At 37.2% G+C, this 19,232-nt stretch overlaps 1 protein-coding gene across 4 annotated transcripts; it reads right to left on the bottom strand.

The window, feature by feature from the left end:
- Window positions 1–454: 454 nt before the first annotated feature.
- Window positions 455–18,484, bottom strand: LOC103716668 (SH3 domain-containing protein 2-like). 4 transcript variants are annotated; one of them, XR_015987784.1, is made up of 11 exons: window positions 18,114–18,484; window positions 17,449–17,565; window positions 17,228–17,297; window positions 16,987–17,135; window positions 16,424–16,525; window positions 16,140–16,340; window positions 14,375–14,437; window positions 13,783–14,178; window positions 13,379–13,612; window positions 3,075–7,258; window positions 455–930 (listed from the first exon to the last, which is right to left on the bottom strand). XR_015987784.1 is itself a non-coding variant. In XM_039126946.2 (11 exons), exons 1-11 carry the CDS (start codon window positions 18,171–18,173, stop codon window positions 805–807), a joined length of 1,593 nt encoding a protein of 530 aa, XP_038982874.2. In that variant the 5' UTR covers window positions 18,174–18,484; the 3' UTR covers window positions 455–804. The 4 variants fall into 4 exon arrangements, 3 of the variants coding, with proteins under 3 accessions (XP_038982874.2, XP_038982875.2, XP_088579224.1); XM_039126946.2 differs by having other exon boundaries at window positions 3,075–3,149; XM_039126947.2 differs by lacking the exon at window positions 13,379–13,612 and having other exon boundaries at window positions 3,075–3,149.
- Between the last annotated feature and the right edge of the window lie 748 nt (window positions 18,485–19,232).

A 19,232-nucleotide genomic window follows, 5' to 3' on the forward strand; every position in this document is an offset into this window, starting at 1 on the left:
GCTATCAGTAGAGTTTCTTTCTCGGCTTGCATCCGGCATCTTTGGGGAGAATGCAACAAAAGGATCTTCGAGGCCAAAGAACTCCCCTCATGAAACTTTTCACACTCACTCCATGCATTTTAACCAGCTCACTAACTTCGCCATTTCTAACAAGAAATTTGGTTTGACATCTCCCTAGTTTGCTCGGCTAAACGAACAGGTCTAAATGGGCAGTAAGCCCCAGAGGGACAGCTAGTCAAGCTCTGACGGACACTGCAGGGGCAGGGTGCAGATTTTTGAGACAGAATGAATTGAGCCAACACAAGATCTAATAAAGATCCATCAGCAATGAGGCTGTTAGAAGGACTTGGAAAGTATCATCCATGCGCAAAAAAAAAAAACTGTGACAAAGCAGTCTTGGGTGACAAAAACAGTATCCAATCCCAATCCAACCACCAATCACAACGCCAATGTATTAATCTAATTCAAACTAGTTAGATTGACATTTTAACGTACTCCACAAGGCCAAAGTTGGCTACCATAACAGACAATACGACTATCAAGTTCAAATCATTCAATTCTCCAAGCATCACCTAATTTATACAACTATTATGGACACAATCATATTCCATATACAACTCAAGAAAAGAAGACAAAAACTCAGACTCTGACATACACAACAGACAAGAATTACAAAATAGAAGTAGGAAGAAGGATGAAGTAATTTCGCGCGGAAAATTAGGCAGGATTGGAGAAAACTGGGGATGAGGAGTTGAGGACAATCACAAAATACCTGCACAATAATTTCAATATGCATAGTAAAGATCATGATAACATCGACGGCTCTATCACCTTGCTCGCCGGGGCTTTGTCCCGCCATTCTATATAGGCGGAGGGGAACCAGCCAGCCTTTCCCTTACATTCACCTTCAGACCATCCATTAGGCGCTACCTATAGATGCACGACAGAAATTAGAGAAAAATTTCCAATGGCTACAATAGCCACTTTAGGAATGAATGACCTGGTCTACATTTTTCCACGTTTGTTTGTGAAGTAGTTAATGCTAGGAACAAAGAAAACTAAAATCTGAAAGAAGCTCGACAGGAAAATCAATGTCGAAGCATCAGTTGCACCCCTTGTAAGCTTAACAGTAAGAAATTTATCCTTGTGTTTTGTGCAAATAAGTTTTCAGCCATTTTACAAGAAATTATCTTATAAACCAACATGGTAACATATTGATGTCAGTGTATAGTTTTTCACAAGTGCATTTGTTTCACTGTCGCATATGGATGCCTGATTAAGTTCAGAACCTCAAAGCAGGTCAGCAACATGTCATAAATGAGCATTTGCGGAAAGGAAAAAAATGACCATTTGTAGGCAGTAAGTACTTCGGAGTTGTAAAACAAGTGATTTAATGAGTGCATAGAAGCTTTTTCGTATGTTCTTGGGGCTCCACTGTTCAGTTTGCTTGCTGGTTTCAATGCTCCCCTCTTCTTCTTCCTTCTCTCTTTGTTTCCTAATTTTCTCCTCCCTTACCCCCTCTTTTATGAATATCTTTCCCGCACAGCCATATTTCATTGTATCATTTTATTAGCATAGTGAAATGTGGTGAAATTGTAACCATTTGCTTATCAGAAAGATTAAAAAAAAAAAGCACAGAAAGTCTGCCATTACTAATGGTACAGGAGGAGATGCATGAGTTAAAAATGACTCTTTATTAGCTGATGAAATGGAAATTGGTTCAAGAATATTAAAAGCTAACAGAGCTTTTCAGAAACCAGTAAAATTCTGATCAAAGTGAGATGGATAACAATTAAAAAGTATGAAAACATATCAATTTTGTTCTTAGCTTATATGTTGTGAATCACATATAAATTTTTTTTCCTATATTAAAAAATATAATTTTTTGCCTAAATATGGGGCTTGTTTCAACTATAGGAATATCTCGGAGGATTCTCTGTTGTCCATGGGCTAATTTGTAAACATGACAAGTCGGATTTCCTTTTGCAGTGACCGGTTCTAGAGTTTCCTGACAGGCAAATTTTTAGCTCCAGAGAATCAATTTTTTCCTAATTACTGGATTTGTATGTGCACACTTTCTACAGATAAGAATTCTTAACTCTTTGTTTTGTAATCCTCATTCCTCAGATTTGAAGCTCACATAAGAGAGAGAGAGAGAGGGAGGGAAGGAGGGAGAGAGAGAGAGAGAGAGAAGACAATCCAACCTCTGCAGATCATAGTTTGATCCAAAAAAGAACTGTATGGGTTCCAACTTGTGGAGATGCTTAAGGGGAGAACATACTCACAGCAAGTGATGGCAGGGATGAAGAATGATACTCAATCAGGCCATGTAAGCACTGGTGCCAAACAATGAATTTGACTAAAATAGGCATTTTCCAATCATAAGCTGTTGAAGTCGGAAGGAAGAACAAAATGTCATAATTAAAGTCTCCAAACTGATAAATTCTTGGAAACATTGCCTCTCCATGTATGTTTGAAGAAGGTCATCTCCTTCACCTAGTTAACGACACTTTACCCCATCTGTATGGGTCAGCTTTACGGACCATGGTACCATTCATCAATTTTTGAGAACATTGAGGGTAAGGCTCTGCTTCCATATGAGAATGAAATAGGAATATATATCTAGGACACAGTCTATTGACTATGGTTACGGTGATATGTTCAATTATAACAAAATATGATCGGTTCTAATAATTTTTAGAGCAAAATTATGCCTTTGCAACTTCACAACTAATGCCCAATTTTTTCAGAACAAGGATTAAATCTGCATACATGGTTCCTTTTTTTTTCAACTTCTCTTTCAACTGCCAGATCTTACTTATGAATTAAGAATTCGGGTCAATTGGATCTCAATTGTTCAAATAAAGCTTGTCTCTTGAACAAACTTTTACAACTTATTAACATCTGATATAACAAACACAAATTTACACAATGTATAAAAAAATATAAAGCGTGATTATAGGCTGAAAAAGAAACTCAGAGCACATGGAAAACTATATAAATCTAAACAGTGACCTGATAAAATGTGCAATGCACATGATGCACTAAAATAATTCTATTTGTTGAACATGTACCTGGCGGACCACAACATAATCACCAACAGAGAGACTTAGCTCCCCATTTGCTTGAGCATCAAATGGGTGAATAACCTGCATGATAAACAATCTTAAGAATAACAGATGAGATAAATTACTAAAATAATCTATTAACTACATCAATAAATATTTTCATGGCATTGTGATCCATGTAGAACTTGAATTCTGAACATTAAGCAAGAATTTCACCAGCATCTCAATTTGACCTTATGGTATCTCAACACAACCAACACGTTCGATATATATCGTATTGCTGATTCCAAAATTATTATCTTTCCAAATCAAGGGTTATAAAACCAATACTAAGTCCCATACCAGTCTTTGAATAGGATTGGTACGGTACTTGTATGTGCCGGCATGGATTGTGTAACAATTCACGACCTCACCCAAAAAAGCTAGTCAGAAGGTGTTATTTGGATTCCTTGGCTCTATATAAATACCTAATGCATAGCCAATGTGAGACTAAGCGCATGCTTGCATGGGTCTCACATACTTCTCCTGTTTAGGCCATCGTGTCCTTGCCAGGCTAAGAATCCAAATCCATTCAAATCCAATCGCAAGTACTGCAAATCTAATCACAAGCAGCACGATCAACTTATGGTCATCTCAAATGGGCTCCTGCTGTAGTGTCCACTAGTCCATATGGTCTATGGGCTAGGTACGCTCTAATGCCATTTACAATCACCCAGGACCTCATCCAAAAATGATAGCCAAAAGGTGTTACTTAGATTTTTTGGCCCTGTATAAGTACCCAAGATCTACCTAGTCAATAGCCGATGTGGGATAAAGCACATGCTCGCACAGGTCTCATAGTCTGAAATGCTAGGGACTAACTCAATATCAACAAGAATGCAAGAAAAAATGAAAAATGCATACCAATCCATCCTTACCGTCCTAATTGTCGATACACAATTGGTAGGTTGGTATGGATAGTTTAAGAGAGAACCTATGCCCTACACCCATATTGGACCCACTTTCTTGTCAGAATGGTATAACACCGATACTATACCTAATCAATAGTCCTTTGCTTATTCCCATACCTCTCATATTTTGTGAGAAGGAAATCAACTTGCAAACTATATGGCCAACTTAGCTTCCTCCTTGCACCTCTTATTCTCGCTTACCAATTTCCACCTCCTTTATTTTACCTTTTGAATGACGATATTCTTGGATGTACATACTTTAGATGTATTTAAGAGCTCTTCCCTAGCTACTACAAAAAAAAGAGACGACATCCTCGAGCAGCTGCAGCATAACTCTTCCCTCAAACAATCTTGCAGGAGCATAGTTTTTCCACAATTTTGAAAATCTGTAGTCCCTCAACGAGTATCTGACCATGACCAATAATGTCTGCTAGAATGATTTTAACCAGCTTCCTCTTATTAGTACTACATATAGAGAAAAAATCCCTAGTACTAGCCTTGTAAAAATTCTGGCCCGTGATTATGGGGCATTTGGATGTTAGGCATGACATGAAATGATCGCCAAGCTGCAGCATCAGATATATGCTTAGTTTGGGAGCAAGGTCCTAAAGAATTAGTCACCCATCGTAGGACCTTTTTTCCTCCCAAGGTGGACACAAGTTTAAGGTATTCCAAATATACAAGGGGGTACATAATTATTCTTTGGCATCCCAAATAACTGTTCTATGGCCATGATCTTTCACACTTCTTGCTCCTCATCTCCTTTTTCCAAATCTTCAATAAAGAAAGCATTACCCGACATGTTGTCGTAGTAACAAACAATAAGTGCTCAGGCATCTGACTATATAATACACTATTCATACTGATTACATTCCACACAATCAGCTTTTGCAACTGTGTCATGGAACTCTTACAGAAATCCCAACTGATAAAGATCAACCCAATCTTCATTACCATAATTCAAACTATCCGGATGACCATCTGTTGCAAAAAAAAATCCCCAGGGCATTATTTAAGAGATACTCTCATCAAATGTCGTCAAATATCTTATAGACAATATATGTGAATAATTCTCACAATTGTCTTAGATTTAGTATAATATGCTAGCAGTCTATCATTGAAAACAACACGAATTATGACCAAGGAGCCCGATCTTCCATATTAAAATCTTGGTTTTGATTAATCTATCTGATTTCAAACCTCAAGAAAATGTTAAGAGTTTCTATGTCAAATATGATCATGGAAGGCCATACTACCCCGAACCGAACTGTACAGCCCCTGAACTAGGACGATACAGCCCTTCGGTTTGGAACACAGTCCTGACCGCTCGGTTTAGGGCAGTTCGGCCCTCTCTCCCCCTTTAATAATTAAAAGGGAGGCATAGAAGGTCTCCTACACTTTTGCCTCTCCTCTTATATTTTTTTTTAACTCAAAAAAGAAATCGAGGAAAGAGGACAGATTTCGTGGATTTCAGCCTAGATCAAAGCCAAAATAGGTAAATGGCCTTCTGCCCTTCCCTCTTCTCTTTTTTCTCTTCTCATGCTGAAAATCGGCAAAAAATGGAGAAAATGGGGGGAGATCATGCCAAAATGAGAGGAGATCATGTCAATACATATTTTGTACTTCAAGCACATTAAATCTTATGTATGTATTATATGTATATTCACTTATAAATACTTTAATTGTACTTCAATTCCATTTCATGGCCAAAAAAGACCTCAAAATATTGTCAAATTACAAATTAAACAACCACAATCATCAAAATCATAAGCGGAAACAAAAAAACATTGACAAAAAGTGAAAAACAAAAAATTTGAAAAGATAAAAAAATAAAGAAAATCGCATACCGAATAAATGAGCGATATGCAAATCCATATCGTGTGCCCTACTAGTTGCCAACCAGTACGACACCCAGTATTGGTTCGACGAACTTTGAATACATGCTTTTCTTCCAGAGATAAAATAGCCCTATCCTAAATTTTGCAGCAGGGATCTTCATCGATTGAAAATATGCAAGTACTTGGTGCAAAGAATTCAGATAGCGCACAACTCAGAACAATGCAATCCATTTGTCATAATAATATAAATCTGAGTGTCATATGGTACTATGGTCCTTATTTAGATATCAATCTTTATAAATGAAGCTCTATCTTGTACAACTTTCTAATCTTATTTCCTTGGGAAGTTTATAACCAAGAAACATGTGGGTCCCTCTTTGTCAATTGGTAGTACACTTCCTGTGTGATGAATTAGCATTTTAACGTATGCTAACATACTTACCTCAAGACTAACCAGATTCATAAAATGGCTGATCGTATTTTCCCAGCTCGGTAATTTGGTGTTTGCACAAGCAAAGGGCCTATCCAACACATAGAAAGAAGGGGGATTGGGGGTGAGGACTAAAAAGAGTGAGGTGGTTGTAGGAAAGTGGCCTCGGTGGGTGCATGTAGATTTTAAAGTAATGGTCAATCATCTTAAAACTTTTAGAATCCCCTTTTTTAGAATCTTTTATTTTACTGTTAAAAAAACACTCCCTCACCTTGACTTAAGAGGATATTGTGTGCATCTCCCATTAGGATTAGTGTAAAGTAGTGCCAAATCTATCATTCAATATTATATCAAGTCAAAAAAACAAGATATACAATTAACATCGATGCATTATACTTTAGAACGTCATAAGATAACAACATTTACCTGTCCAAAAAGAATAAAAATATAATTTGAAGTCACTGTAACTGATAACAACTCTGGCATGTTTATTAACATTTCAAAGGATCATTACTTTATCCAAAGTTATACAAAAGTGCAATTTGGCAAAATACAATCACAATATATGTTGTAGCGCAATGTAAAGAGTGCAAGTCCATGATTTGTGTGACTGATATAAAGGACTACAGAACATATGATTCTTTTGGAACTTCATCATATTTGAGTCATGGTAAATAAGTCTCAACAGTAATAATGAATAACTTGTTGCAAATAATGTTTGAAGCAGAAATAAAACTAAACTATTCTACTTCAATAAATAATAGGCAGTAATAGGCTAAAATAAAAATTAAAAGTAAAAGTAGGAAAAATGGAACCCGAGATGCTGAGGCGTGGTATGTTGGTCACTTTCCTTGAAGTAGATTTCGCCGCCTTACAGTGCACTAGGCTTGGATGGCGTTCTACTCCTAAGATACAACAGCCTCTCGTTCCTTCAACCTCGATGATTTGCACAGATCAAAGAAGGCTTCGAACCTAGAATCAATATGCAGCAAGCCCGTTTAAAAAGAATTTGGAAGAAATATTTTAACTGGTAGGAAGAGAGTAGAGAAAGGAAAAGAATTTGGAATTCTTTGCTTTTGTCTGAAGAAAAATTATCTTTCTAATCTGTAGAGGTCGTCTATTTATAGACCTCTACGGGACTTATTTCTGTGGGGCGCAACTCTTCATGTGGACGTGTTCTCGCAGTCGCGATCCTTCGCGTGGACGCGTTCTCGCGGTCGCGATCCTTCGCGAACACGCCCTTTTGCACGGTCGTAAAAGCACGCGCCCCTCAAGAACGTGCCCCCCTCTTGCACGGTCGTAAAAGCACTTGCTTTTACGTTCGTGCAGCCCCCTTTTGCACGGTCGTAAAAGCAGCAAATGCTTTTACGTTCGTGCAAGAAGAAAGGGTGACACAAAAATGCTGCTTTTACGTTCGTGCAGGAAGAAAGGGTGCTGCTTTTACGTTCGTGCAGGAAGAAAGGGTGACACAAAAATCGTGGGAAGGACTTAAACTCAAGTCCTTGTGAGAACTATCCCACATACCAACCAGCCGTACCACCAATGGATGGTGAAAAATTAAAACATTTAATCATTATAAATCCAACAATCCCCCACCTGATTAAAATGTTTTTTTTATTTATTTAAGATTTTATAAAAATAGTCATACCGGGCTTTTCATGTCACGATTTCAGTAAAGGTAGCTTGCGGCTTTGAACCTTTACCTAGTGAAAGTATACTTACATCTGAAAGGAATAGTGGTAGCTAAAAAGCTTTGAACCAAATTCTTTGGTTCAGATTTTCATATACTTCACCCATGACAAATGCAAATACTGGGTTCATTATAGGTGGTGCTTTACGGCCTAATGCACCAATATCTCAGTTTCATGAGCGCTCTAGGGGTTAAACCCTTATCCCCATAGACTGCGGCCATACAGTCACACTCACATAGGTGAATCCTCCAAGGGTGCTCGCAGCACAGCACCTTGTCATAGACTCGGACTCATTTAGAGTTTTAACTCTTCCGTATACCTCTGCTGTGTTTAGCACTCACATCATAGGAAGAGACCAAATGACATAAAGTCATTTTTTTTAATAATGGTGCTAACTAATCATTAAACAACTTGTTTTTTCCGTTGAAGCTTTCGTCTTGGGATCTCCAGTCAGAATAGGTTGGGTTGCCATTGTCAATGATTCCTTATGGGTTTCAGTCCCATCCCCTTTGATGTTTCTATAACTTTGCTTCTAGCTAGTCCTTTAGTCAAAGGATCTGCTAGGTTACCTTCAGATCTAACAAATTCCAAAGTCACGATACCATTTTTAATTAGGTATCTAATTGTCTTATGTCTCACACTAATGTGTCTTCTGTTTCTCTTGTTATATTCAGTATTTCTACAAGTATTAATTGCAGCTTCATTGTCACATAACAAAGAGATAGCAGGCATAGGCTTTTCCATAATAGAAATTTCTGACATAAGATTCTTAAACCATTCTGCTTCTTGAGATGCAGAATCTAAGGCTACAATCTCAGCCTCCATGGTGGATCTGGTGATCACAGTTTGTTTGGATGATCTCCAAGCAACAGCTGCACCACCCAACATGAATATGTATCCACTAGTTCCTTTTCGGTTCACTGAATCAGTGATCCAACTAGCATCACTGTATCCTTCAAGTACAGCGGGAAATCTTGAGTAATGTAAACCATAAGACATGGTACCTCTCAAGTATCTAAGTACTCTGTCCAGTGCTTCCCAGTGACTAAGACTAGGGCAACTATTAAACCTACTGGCTTTCCTATAGCATAGGAAATGTCAGGTCTACTTGTATTTGCAATATACATCAGTGTCCCAATAATCTGAGCATATTTTTCTTGGGCTACTAGATCACCTTTGTTGCACTTCAAGTTCAAACCATGCTCATAAGGTGTACTCACTGGTTTACAGTTGTACTTATCAAATTTCTTCAAAAATTTTTTTCAATATATTGTGATTGATCAAAGATTATACCATTAGGTATTCTGGTAATCCTATTACCAAGCATTACCTCTGCCTGACCTAAATCTTTCATATCAAAATTATTAGATAAAAAATTCTTGATATCAGTTACAATATTCATATCAGTACCAAAAATTAAGATATCATCAACATATAAACACAAGATAACACATGAATCATTTTCTAACTTAGAATATAAGCATTTATCGGATTCATTTACTTTAAAGCCATAAGAAACAATTATTTCATCAAATTTTCTATGCCATTGCTTAGGAGCTTGTTTTAAACCATAAAGGGATTTGACTAACCTACAAACTTTTCTTTCCTGTCCCTGAGCCACATATCCCTCTGGCTGATCCATATAAATCTATTCCTCTAAATTACCATTGAGGAAGGCAGTCTTGACATCCATCTGATGGATTATCAAATTATGGATTGAAGCCAGTGCAATTAAAGTACGGATAGTGGTTATCCTAGTCACAAGAGAATACGTATCAAAGTAGTCAATACCTTCTTTCTGAGTAAAGCCCTTAGCAACTAATCTTGCTTTATATTTTTCAATTGAACCATCAGGTCTTAATTTCTTCTTAAAGATCCATTTACAACCTATAGCCTTACTACCAGGTGGTAAATCAGTTAGAAACCATGTTTCATTAGTCATAAGTGAATTCATTTCACTATTAATAGCTTCCTTCCAAAACATAGAATCTAATGAGTTCATAGCATCTTTATATGTTTTAGGATCATTTTCTACCATAAAGGTATAGAAATCGGATCCAAAATCTTTCTTTTTCCTAATTCTTTTGCTTTTACCAAGTTCATTAACATCAATAAGTTCATTTTCATTTTCATTAGAAGGTGAATTACAAGATTCATTATTTGATCTATCTATTATATGCTTTTCTATTTTATCCTTAAAAGAAAAAATATCTTCAAAGAAAGAAGCATCTTTAGATTCAATTATAGTATTCTTATCTATGCCATTAATGTCAGAACTAATGACTAAGAATCTATAAGTAACACTATTAAGAGAATAACCAAGAAATATAGCATCAAAAGTATTAGGTCCTAATTTTCTTTTCTTAATTAAAGGAATATTAACCTTAGCCAAACAACCCCAAACTTTTAGAAAGTTTAGGTTAGGTTTTCTTCCTTTCCAAAGTTCATAAGGAGATTCATTAGAACCTTTAAATGGAACCCTATTAAGCAGAAAACATGCAGTAAGCACTGCTTCCCCCCACCAAACCTCAGGTAAACCTGAGTTGGCAAGCAAAGATCTTACCATATCTTGCAATGTCCTATTCTTCCTTTCAGCCACTCCATTGGACTGAGGTGAATAGGGAGGTGTAACTTCATGTAGAATTCCATTAACTCTACAGAATTCATTTAAGTTACTAGAGGTGTATTCTCCTCCTCTATCTGACCTGAGAATTTTTATTCTCTTGTCAAGTTGATTTTCTACTAAGAATTTATAAGTCTTAAACATCTCAAAAGCTTCATCTTTAGATTTCATTAAATAAACTTGACAATACTTAGAGTAATCATCTATGAAGGTAATAAAATACCTTCTACCCCCTTTAGTCAAAGTTTCATTTAGATTGCATACATCTGAATGTATTAATTCTAATAAAGTTGAATTTCTATTTACCATTTTAAATGGTTTTCTAGGTTGCTTAGACTGAACACAAATTAGACACTTTTCTTTTTCATCTAATGAAACATTAGGCAATAAACCAGAACTAATCATTCTTTTAATAGTATTATTATTCACATGTCCTAATCTAGCATGCCAAAGAAATGAAGAACATACTGAAAGAATAACTTTATTATTGCTATAAGAAGGAATATCCAAAGGTACATCATTCATTTTATTAATTACATATAAGCCATCACACTCATAGCCTTTGCCTACAAATGTTCCATTATTTGTTATAATCACTTTCTTAGATTGAAATAACAAAGAATAGCCACTCCTTATCAGAAGAGATCCACTGATCAGATTCCTCCTTCCTTCGGGCACATGGTACACATTAAATAAAGCACATTTCCAGATGTAAGCCTTAGAAGTACTTTTCCAGTTCCAAGTACTCGTGCCGAGGTAGAATTCCCCATAGTCACTGTTAGGCCGCTCCGGACCTAATAAACAGTAAAAAGGGTACGATCAGTACACATATGAACATTCGCACCTGTATCCACTAACCAATCGGTAGAATGAATTGCCAAATTTAACTCTGGACTTAAAGTTACATACCGATCATCAGTACTAGTAGGGCCAGTACTGGATAACACCATGTTGGTTTGTGGATTGGCAGGTTGAGAAGGTGCATGTTCATAGTTCTGATACTTCTTCTTCTTCATCCGGCATACTCTTGCCATATGACCGGATTTTCCACAATTGTAGCAAATCGGCCTCCGATCATTCTTATTGATCTGGTGTTTTGGCTTCATGGATTTTCCTTTGTTCTTAGGTCCACCCTTTTCAAATTTGGAGTTTTTGAACCTATAGATTTTATTCTGGCCTTCTACAAAGTTCACCTTAGTTAGAAACTCAGGGTTCATGATTTGCTCATTGTCTTTCTCAAGATGTTGCTCTTGGATCCTAATGGCAGATAGTAGGGTTTTCATGCTCATTTCTTCGGTCTTATGTTTTAGGGACAACCCAAAATCTTTCCAAGAAGGTGGAAGCTTGTCAATGGTACAAGCAACTTGAAGGCTTTCAGTTATACCCATTCCCCTTAAGCCTAATTCATGATAAATCACAGTTAGCTCATGAGCTTGGTCAACTATGGGCTTGGTGTCTACCATCTTATAAGACAGGAATTGACTAGCAGTATACTTATCCATTCCGGCATCTTGGATACCATATTTTTTATTAAGATCATCCCAAATCTCCTTAGAGGTTTTCAGAGTGCAATAAACATCAAAAAGGGGATCAGAAAGATAGGACAAAATCCTACCCCTACACAGGTAGTCTTTCTTCTTAAATTCCTCTAAATTACAAGTCCTAGCCGGTTCATTCTCATCCTCATTTGGAGGAGAGTCAAAAATTATGGAAAATAATCCAAGCGTGGTTAAGAAGATTTCTATTTTCTCTCTCCAACGCTTAAAATTAGTTCCATTAAACTTTTCAGGAGGAACCGGGTCACTTGCATTGGCCATTGGGGTAACTCTAATTACTAGCCTATTATACGTACGAAAATCTACTTCAAGATTGTTGCAAATAATGTTTGAAGCAGAAATAAAACTAAACTATTCTACTTCAATAAATAATAGGCAGTAATAGGCTAAAATAAAAAAATTAAAAGTAAAAGTAGGAAAAATGGAACCCGAGATGCTGAGGCGTGGTATGTTGGTCACTTTCCTTGAAGTAGATTTCGCCGCCTTACAGTACACTAGGCTTGGATGGCGTTCTACTCCTAAGATACAACAACCTCTCGTTCCTTCAACCTCGATGATTTGCACAGATCAAAGAAAGCTTCGAACCCAGAATCAATATGCAGCAAGCCCGTTTAAAAAGAATTTGGAAGAAATATTTTAACTGGTAGGAAGAGAGTAGAGAAAGGAAAACAATTTGGAATTCTTTGCTTTTGTCTGAAGAAAAATTATCTTTCTAATCTGTAGAGGTCGTCTATTTATAGACCTCTACGGGACTTATTTCTGTGGGGCGCAACTCTTCATGTGGACGTGTTCTCGCAGTCGCGATCCTTCGCGTGGACGCGTTCTCGCGGTCGCGATCCTTCGCGAACACGCCCTTTTGCACGGTCGTAAAAGCACGCGCCCCTCAAGAACGTGCCCCCCTCTTGCACGGTCGTAAAAGCACTTGCTTTTACGTTCGTGCAGCCCCCTTTTGCACGGTCGTAAAAGCAGCAAATGCTTTTACGTTCGTGCAAGAAGAAAGGGTGACACAAAAATGCTGCTTTTACGTTCGTGCAGGAAGAAAGGGTGCTGCTTTTACGTTCGTGCAGGAAGAAAGGGTGACACAAAAATCGTGGGAAGGACTTAAACTCAAGTCCTTGTGAGAACTATCCCACATACCAACCAGCCGTACCACCAATGGATGGTGAAAAATTAAAACATTTAATCATTATAAATCCAACATAACTTAGGTGAAAGGCCTTACTTCTGCAATAAAATATGTAGTAGTCCGACCATTTGCTGGGACGTCAGCAGATCGACTTGACTTGGGATCTTCATTTCTAGTTTGAGAATGCACATTAGTCTCAGTTTCTGTTGACTGTAAGAGACCAGCAGATTGACTTGACTTTTGATCTTCATTTACAGTTTGAGAATGTATCTTAGTCTTGGTTGTTTTTGACTGTAACATGGACTCATTATGCTGCTTTTCTTGAACCATCTAAGACAACATAGCACAATATAAAGAGTGTAAGTCCATGATTTGTGTTCTTTAGCCTAAATGTTATAAAAGACTAGAGGACATGTGATTCTTTTGGAACTTCGTCATATGCAAGTCATTGTAAATAAGTCTCAACAGTAATAATGAATAACTTAGGTGGAAGGACTTACTTCTGCAACAAAATATGTAGTAGTCCGACCATTTGCTGGGATATCAGCAGATAGACTTGGCTTGGGGTCTTCATTACTAGTTTGAGAATGCACATTAGTCTCAGTTTCTGTTGACTGTAAGAGATCAGCAGATTGAATTGACTTTGGATCTTCATTTACAGTTTGAGAACGCAAATTAGTCTCAGTTTCTGTTGACCGTAAGAGATCAGCAGATTGACTTGACTTTGGATCTTCATTTACAGTTTGAGAATGCATATTAGTCTCAGTATCTGTTGACTGTAAGAGATCAGCACATTGACTTGACTTTGGATCTTCATTTACAGTTTGAGAATGCATATTAGTCTTGGTTGTTTTTGACTGCAACATGGAGTCATTATTCTGCTTTGCTCGAACCATCTAAGACAACATGAATATGTTAATAGAGTTGCTCTGCTAGATAATCTAGTAACTACATAATGACATGCTAAATAACAGCATATTCTTTCAATAATCTAGAAACGTGCAACTTGAAGCAGTTAACTTCTAATATAAATATGAAATAATTTACATAATTCATTTATTTCCCACTGGTAAGGAATAAAGTAGTACGTACATCAGCATGGAGTTTGTCTAGAATATTGGCAACACTCTGATGATAATCTCTCTCAGCATCAACCTGAAAGTGAGCAGCAACTATTAATCCATCAACCTTGTAAGTAAAGGAAAAAAAATGAGCAAATATTAGTGTCCATATCTATATCCATATATCTATATATGTATACATACATACATACACACACACACACACATGCATATATATACATATATATATATATATATACATACATACATACATATATATACATATATATACACACACACACACACACATATACACACACATATATGTATATATGTATGCATCTATCTATATATGTATGTATGTATGTATACATACATATACAGACATACTTACATACATACATATATCTATATACACACACATACATGTATATGTGTGTGCGTGTGTGCGTGTGTGTATGGCTGCAAAAACCATTTACATTTTGACTGCATCAGAGGACATCAATTTCGGAAGATGCTCCAATTTAAAATATCTATTTCACTGTTCTGTGATTCTCCTACATATTCATCTATTTGGATATACTTAGCAATTTGCAAAACTGTATCAAACAAGGGTTCAAAAGTAAGGATCGCCGAACCGGTACTAGTAAGCGAACCGGTACCATTGGTTCGGCCTAGTTTACGCATCCAAAAGCCCAAAAAAAAAAAAAATAACCTAATCGGTATGGGCCGGTACCATTTTTTAACGCCGAACTGGAGCGGTCAGAGACCGGACCGGTTCGGTACGGGTTGAACCGGCCGGTACGGGCCGGTTCAACATTCCTTGTTCAAAAGCTAGCTTGTACCATGTTGGGCCAGTAACAACACTTGGAACGGGTTGGCATGACACTTGTTGATTATTTTTAAACTCTTACATAATCAAGAAAAAGATAGATGCCTTTTTATTTTATTTCGGGCATGACACTATGGAGACCATGTTGACTAGTTACTTGCATGCCTACCAACACCGCTTAAATCCTTGGCATCAAATACTTCAAAGATACTCATCATACTGTCACTCCAGGTTAGACTTATGGCAAACTGTAACAAGGATTCTTCATTTTAAGCACACATCAGGCAAACAGATAGTGAATCTGTAATTTGATGTCTATGTGGTACTTGATGCTATATGAATAAATATGCTAGGATTTTATGAAACTTTACTAACAACTACTTCAATTTATCTGATAATCAATGTGTTCCATTTTTTGTTATGATATTTATGTATACAGGGATACATAATCTGAAAAAGATCAATATTGCATCTCTTTGTGTTAGATAAAGTCTATGCTCAAGGTTGCTCTGGCATCCTCTATGGAAAGGCCCCATTTTCATCTTTGTACCGGACAACCATATCATCTCTTCCAAAAGTATCCTTACATGCAAAGAATATTTTGATTAATAAGTTTAACTGATACAAATAAGTGCCTACCACGAATTAAAAACTAAAAGATGGAATGCAAATATTGCATTGTTTCTCATGCTGAAAAATTGTTCCATGGATTTGAATATATATTTTTGCCGTCTTAATTTGAGGACATCTGAGATTGCAAAAAAAAGATTGAGGAAGGACCAAAAATTAGCATTAGGGTTTATCATCTTAATTAGAAAAAATAATTCACAGCAGCACATATATACATATATAAACTTTACGAATGAGAAAGAAGAAAATTTGCAAAATATGATAGGTCATGACTCAAGAGCATGAGATATTGCTGTCTACTCTGGCAAAATGCCAAAAAGAAAACAGGAAGTACCATTGCAAGTAGTCGTTGAAAAGTTATCTGTTGTTGTTGAGTCTCAACAGCTATCATAGCAGCAGTTGCTTCTCTCCCTAATGCTGATAAAGTAGCTTTAAGTTCTGATAATTTTGATTCTGCATTTTGAAGTTTTGCTGCATAATCTGCCCTAGCACCAACTTCCTTGGACTTCAGTTGGCGTCTTATGGCTTCAGCTGTCTAAGTAATGATTTTTTCATAAATTTATTTATAATATACATGTCTCCTACCTCCAATTAACCAATCTATGAAGATAATATTACCTGAGCTTCCACATCCTGTCTGATCCGTTCATAACGATAAGTCAAGAGGCGAGCATCCTCCAAAGGAGCTCCCACTATCATTGCCCGTAATGGCTCAAAGACCTGTGTAATAGCAAAAAAGGCTTAAAAGACTAAAACAGAAACAAGAGAAGGTGATATGAGTTATTTTATATAAAAAGATCACCAAAGTAAAACCCATATATTGGTAACTGTCACTATTTTTGAATTTTATGTAACTGCATATAATAAAAATGAAATGCAGAAAGTAGGTCCTACTTGACCAGGTATCAGATAATTTAATCTTTGGTAGAGATATCAAGAACATACCTGTTATCTATTTAATTCAAGAAAAAGTTACTACGTGCTTGATATTGCAGACACTCATAAGTGGCTATATTGTATCACCGAAGTAGTTGAGAATAACACTTTAGATGGCAAAGAAGCTAGAATGAAAGTGTGAAATCCCTATGGTACAAAGTCTAATATCCAAATACAGTCACCTGTAGTTGTTAAAACAATATAGAATGAAGAAAATACAGTACGAAGATAAGAAATACTATAACCTGATCTCCAAGAGTGTTGAGAAGATTCTCCCTTTCTTTTTCCATCAAAATGTGAGAAGTACCGAAGTCAAGAGAAGCCCTCGCAAGAGCAAATCCGGAACTTTGATTCTCATTTCCATATTTGCAACAATTTTCTGCTAGTTTTTTTACTGGAAAAAACAAATCAAATTCAGAAATATTATATAAGAAATAGGAATACATTAACTAAAGATGAGAGAGAGAGAGAGAGAAAAAAGATTACCTATTTCCATCTGTTTTAAACTAATGGCAATAAAGGCTTCCATGCCCCGCACAATATCCCGCTGAAGATGCTACACAGATGAATAATGTTGGAAGAAAATGTCAGCAGTGTCCGATCAATATCAATTAGAATGACATCTTTTTAACTTCATTTGCAAGAACAAAGAAGGGAAAAAGAAAAGGCATACTAACTGGAAGACCTAGCCATGTTTCGTACGATACCTTTGCTGCTCGAGTAGAACTGTAAAGCATCTGAAGCTTTTGGTGGCATTGAAGTTCAGCTTCATCGACCAGACCAGAATCATGGCCAAAACGCCCGCTAAATTGCTTAAGAACTGCCTGCCGATGATGGAGACTTTAAAGGGTGAGAATTAAGAACTGAAAATTGAAAAGGCCATTGAAAATGAGCTGCCTGCCTGTGGAATGCAGGGGTTGTTGGAATATGTTGTGGTCTCAGCTTTGTGTTAGAGAAATTACCCATTGATGTTGTACATGCTGACCAGTTAGAGAAGAAATATGAGAAAAAATGCAGAAAAGGTGGCAGTTTGGTCATTCTATGGCCACGCCAACCTTAAATTGGCACCAGAAAGGACATGGGAAAGATTCCCAGATTCTTTCCTGTACTCAAGAAATTGAAGAAACCGCACTAATATTTTATCTGAATTGTTTTTATTCAAACTGTGATATGTGATTCACTGACAAACTGATCTAGAAACAAGTCATCAATCCGTCTAAACCGAGGACAAGCCCCGAAAGATCCAATCAGATAAGTAGAACTAAACAGCAGCAGCAGCAGCAGCAAAATCAGCAAAGCAAGAGGACTCAAGATACAAACTTTAAGCAGAAAATATGGAGATCAGTCAACTTCGAGATCCGAGCAGAAGTACCTGCTGCTGCTTGGCTACTTGCTCTCTGAGCCTGCTGGCCTGCTTCCGAATGGTCTCCATCGGACCACCTCTTCCTACTCCTCCTTGAGAAATCCTTCAGATCATGATCCTAACCAATAGCAGCAGCAGAATTCAACTCCAATTGGAAAAGGATTCGGGCCCCAGATGCTATAGATCACCCCATCGAAAGTAGAATCGAAAGATCTCTCCCTTTTACAGCGAAGAGGATCGAAGCTTCTCTCTTTCTTAGAGGCTCTGGAGGAGGAGGAGGAAAAGAAGGCGATAGAGAGAAAAGGGGCGGGGCGGGTGGTGAATTTAGATACTGTCGGAGAGAATTTAGGATGGCGGACAGTAACGGCCGGCGCGGAATCAATGCGGCAAATACCGTGCCGCCTCCTCCGTAGCCGCAAGGCCATTGGATGCCGCGGTGGGGACCAGTGTGGGTCCCATGGAGCGGACCAATCGCCAGCGAGACACGGAGGATGGGCGAGGCGGTCTTCGTAGCGCTGGTGGATGCGTCGCGGGCACGCGATGATGCACGTGCGGAGATAATCACGTAACGGGTGGGGTAGAGAGAGGGAGACCGGAAAGGGATAGGATGGAAAGAGAGAACGGGGAAGGGAATAATAGGACAAAAAGTCGGCGGGCGGCGACGCCAGAAAGTCCGGGGAGGGGAAAAGGTGGGTCCTGGAAAGAGGAGGAGAGAGAGTGAGGTAACGGAAAAATAAATTTGATAACTTATATCTGGCTGAAGTTTTCAAAGAAAACTATATTTTTTTATACCAGTAAAAAATTAATTTTTTTCTTAAAATATTCTTAAGTTTATAAATAGAATAAAATAATTTTTTATTAAAAATATAATTGGTATTTTATATTTTTTTTAAAAAATAAATGCTCAACTAAATATAAGTCAATATGGAATGCGACACTTTCTTATGGCCAGTCCAAATATGAAAAAAATATTTTTTAAATATCACATATATTCAGATGCTAACTTTTTTGAAAAATACTTTATTAAAAACAATTTATGCAAACCAAATGAGTTCTTAGTATTATACCTCACAACATGAGGATTGGAGATTAGTATTTTATGGATGCAATTGATCTGATGATAGTGTT

The sequence above is a fragment of the Phoenix dactylifera genome, chromosome 6 (assembly GCF_051530095.1).
Source record: "Phoenix dactylifera cultivar Ajwa chromosome 6, Ajwa_hap1_PhDact_Kaust_v1.1, whole genome shotgun sequence".
Taxonomy (NCBI): Eukaryota; Viridiplantae; Streptophyta; class Magnoliopsida; order Arecales; family Arecaceae; genus Phoenix; species Phoenix dactylifera.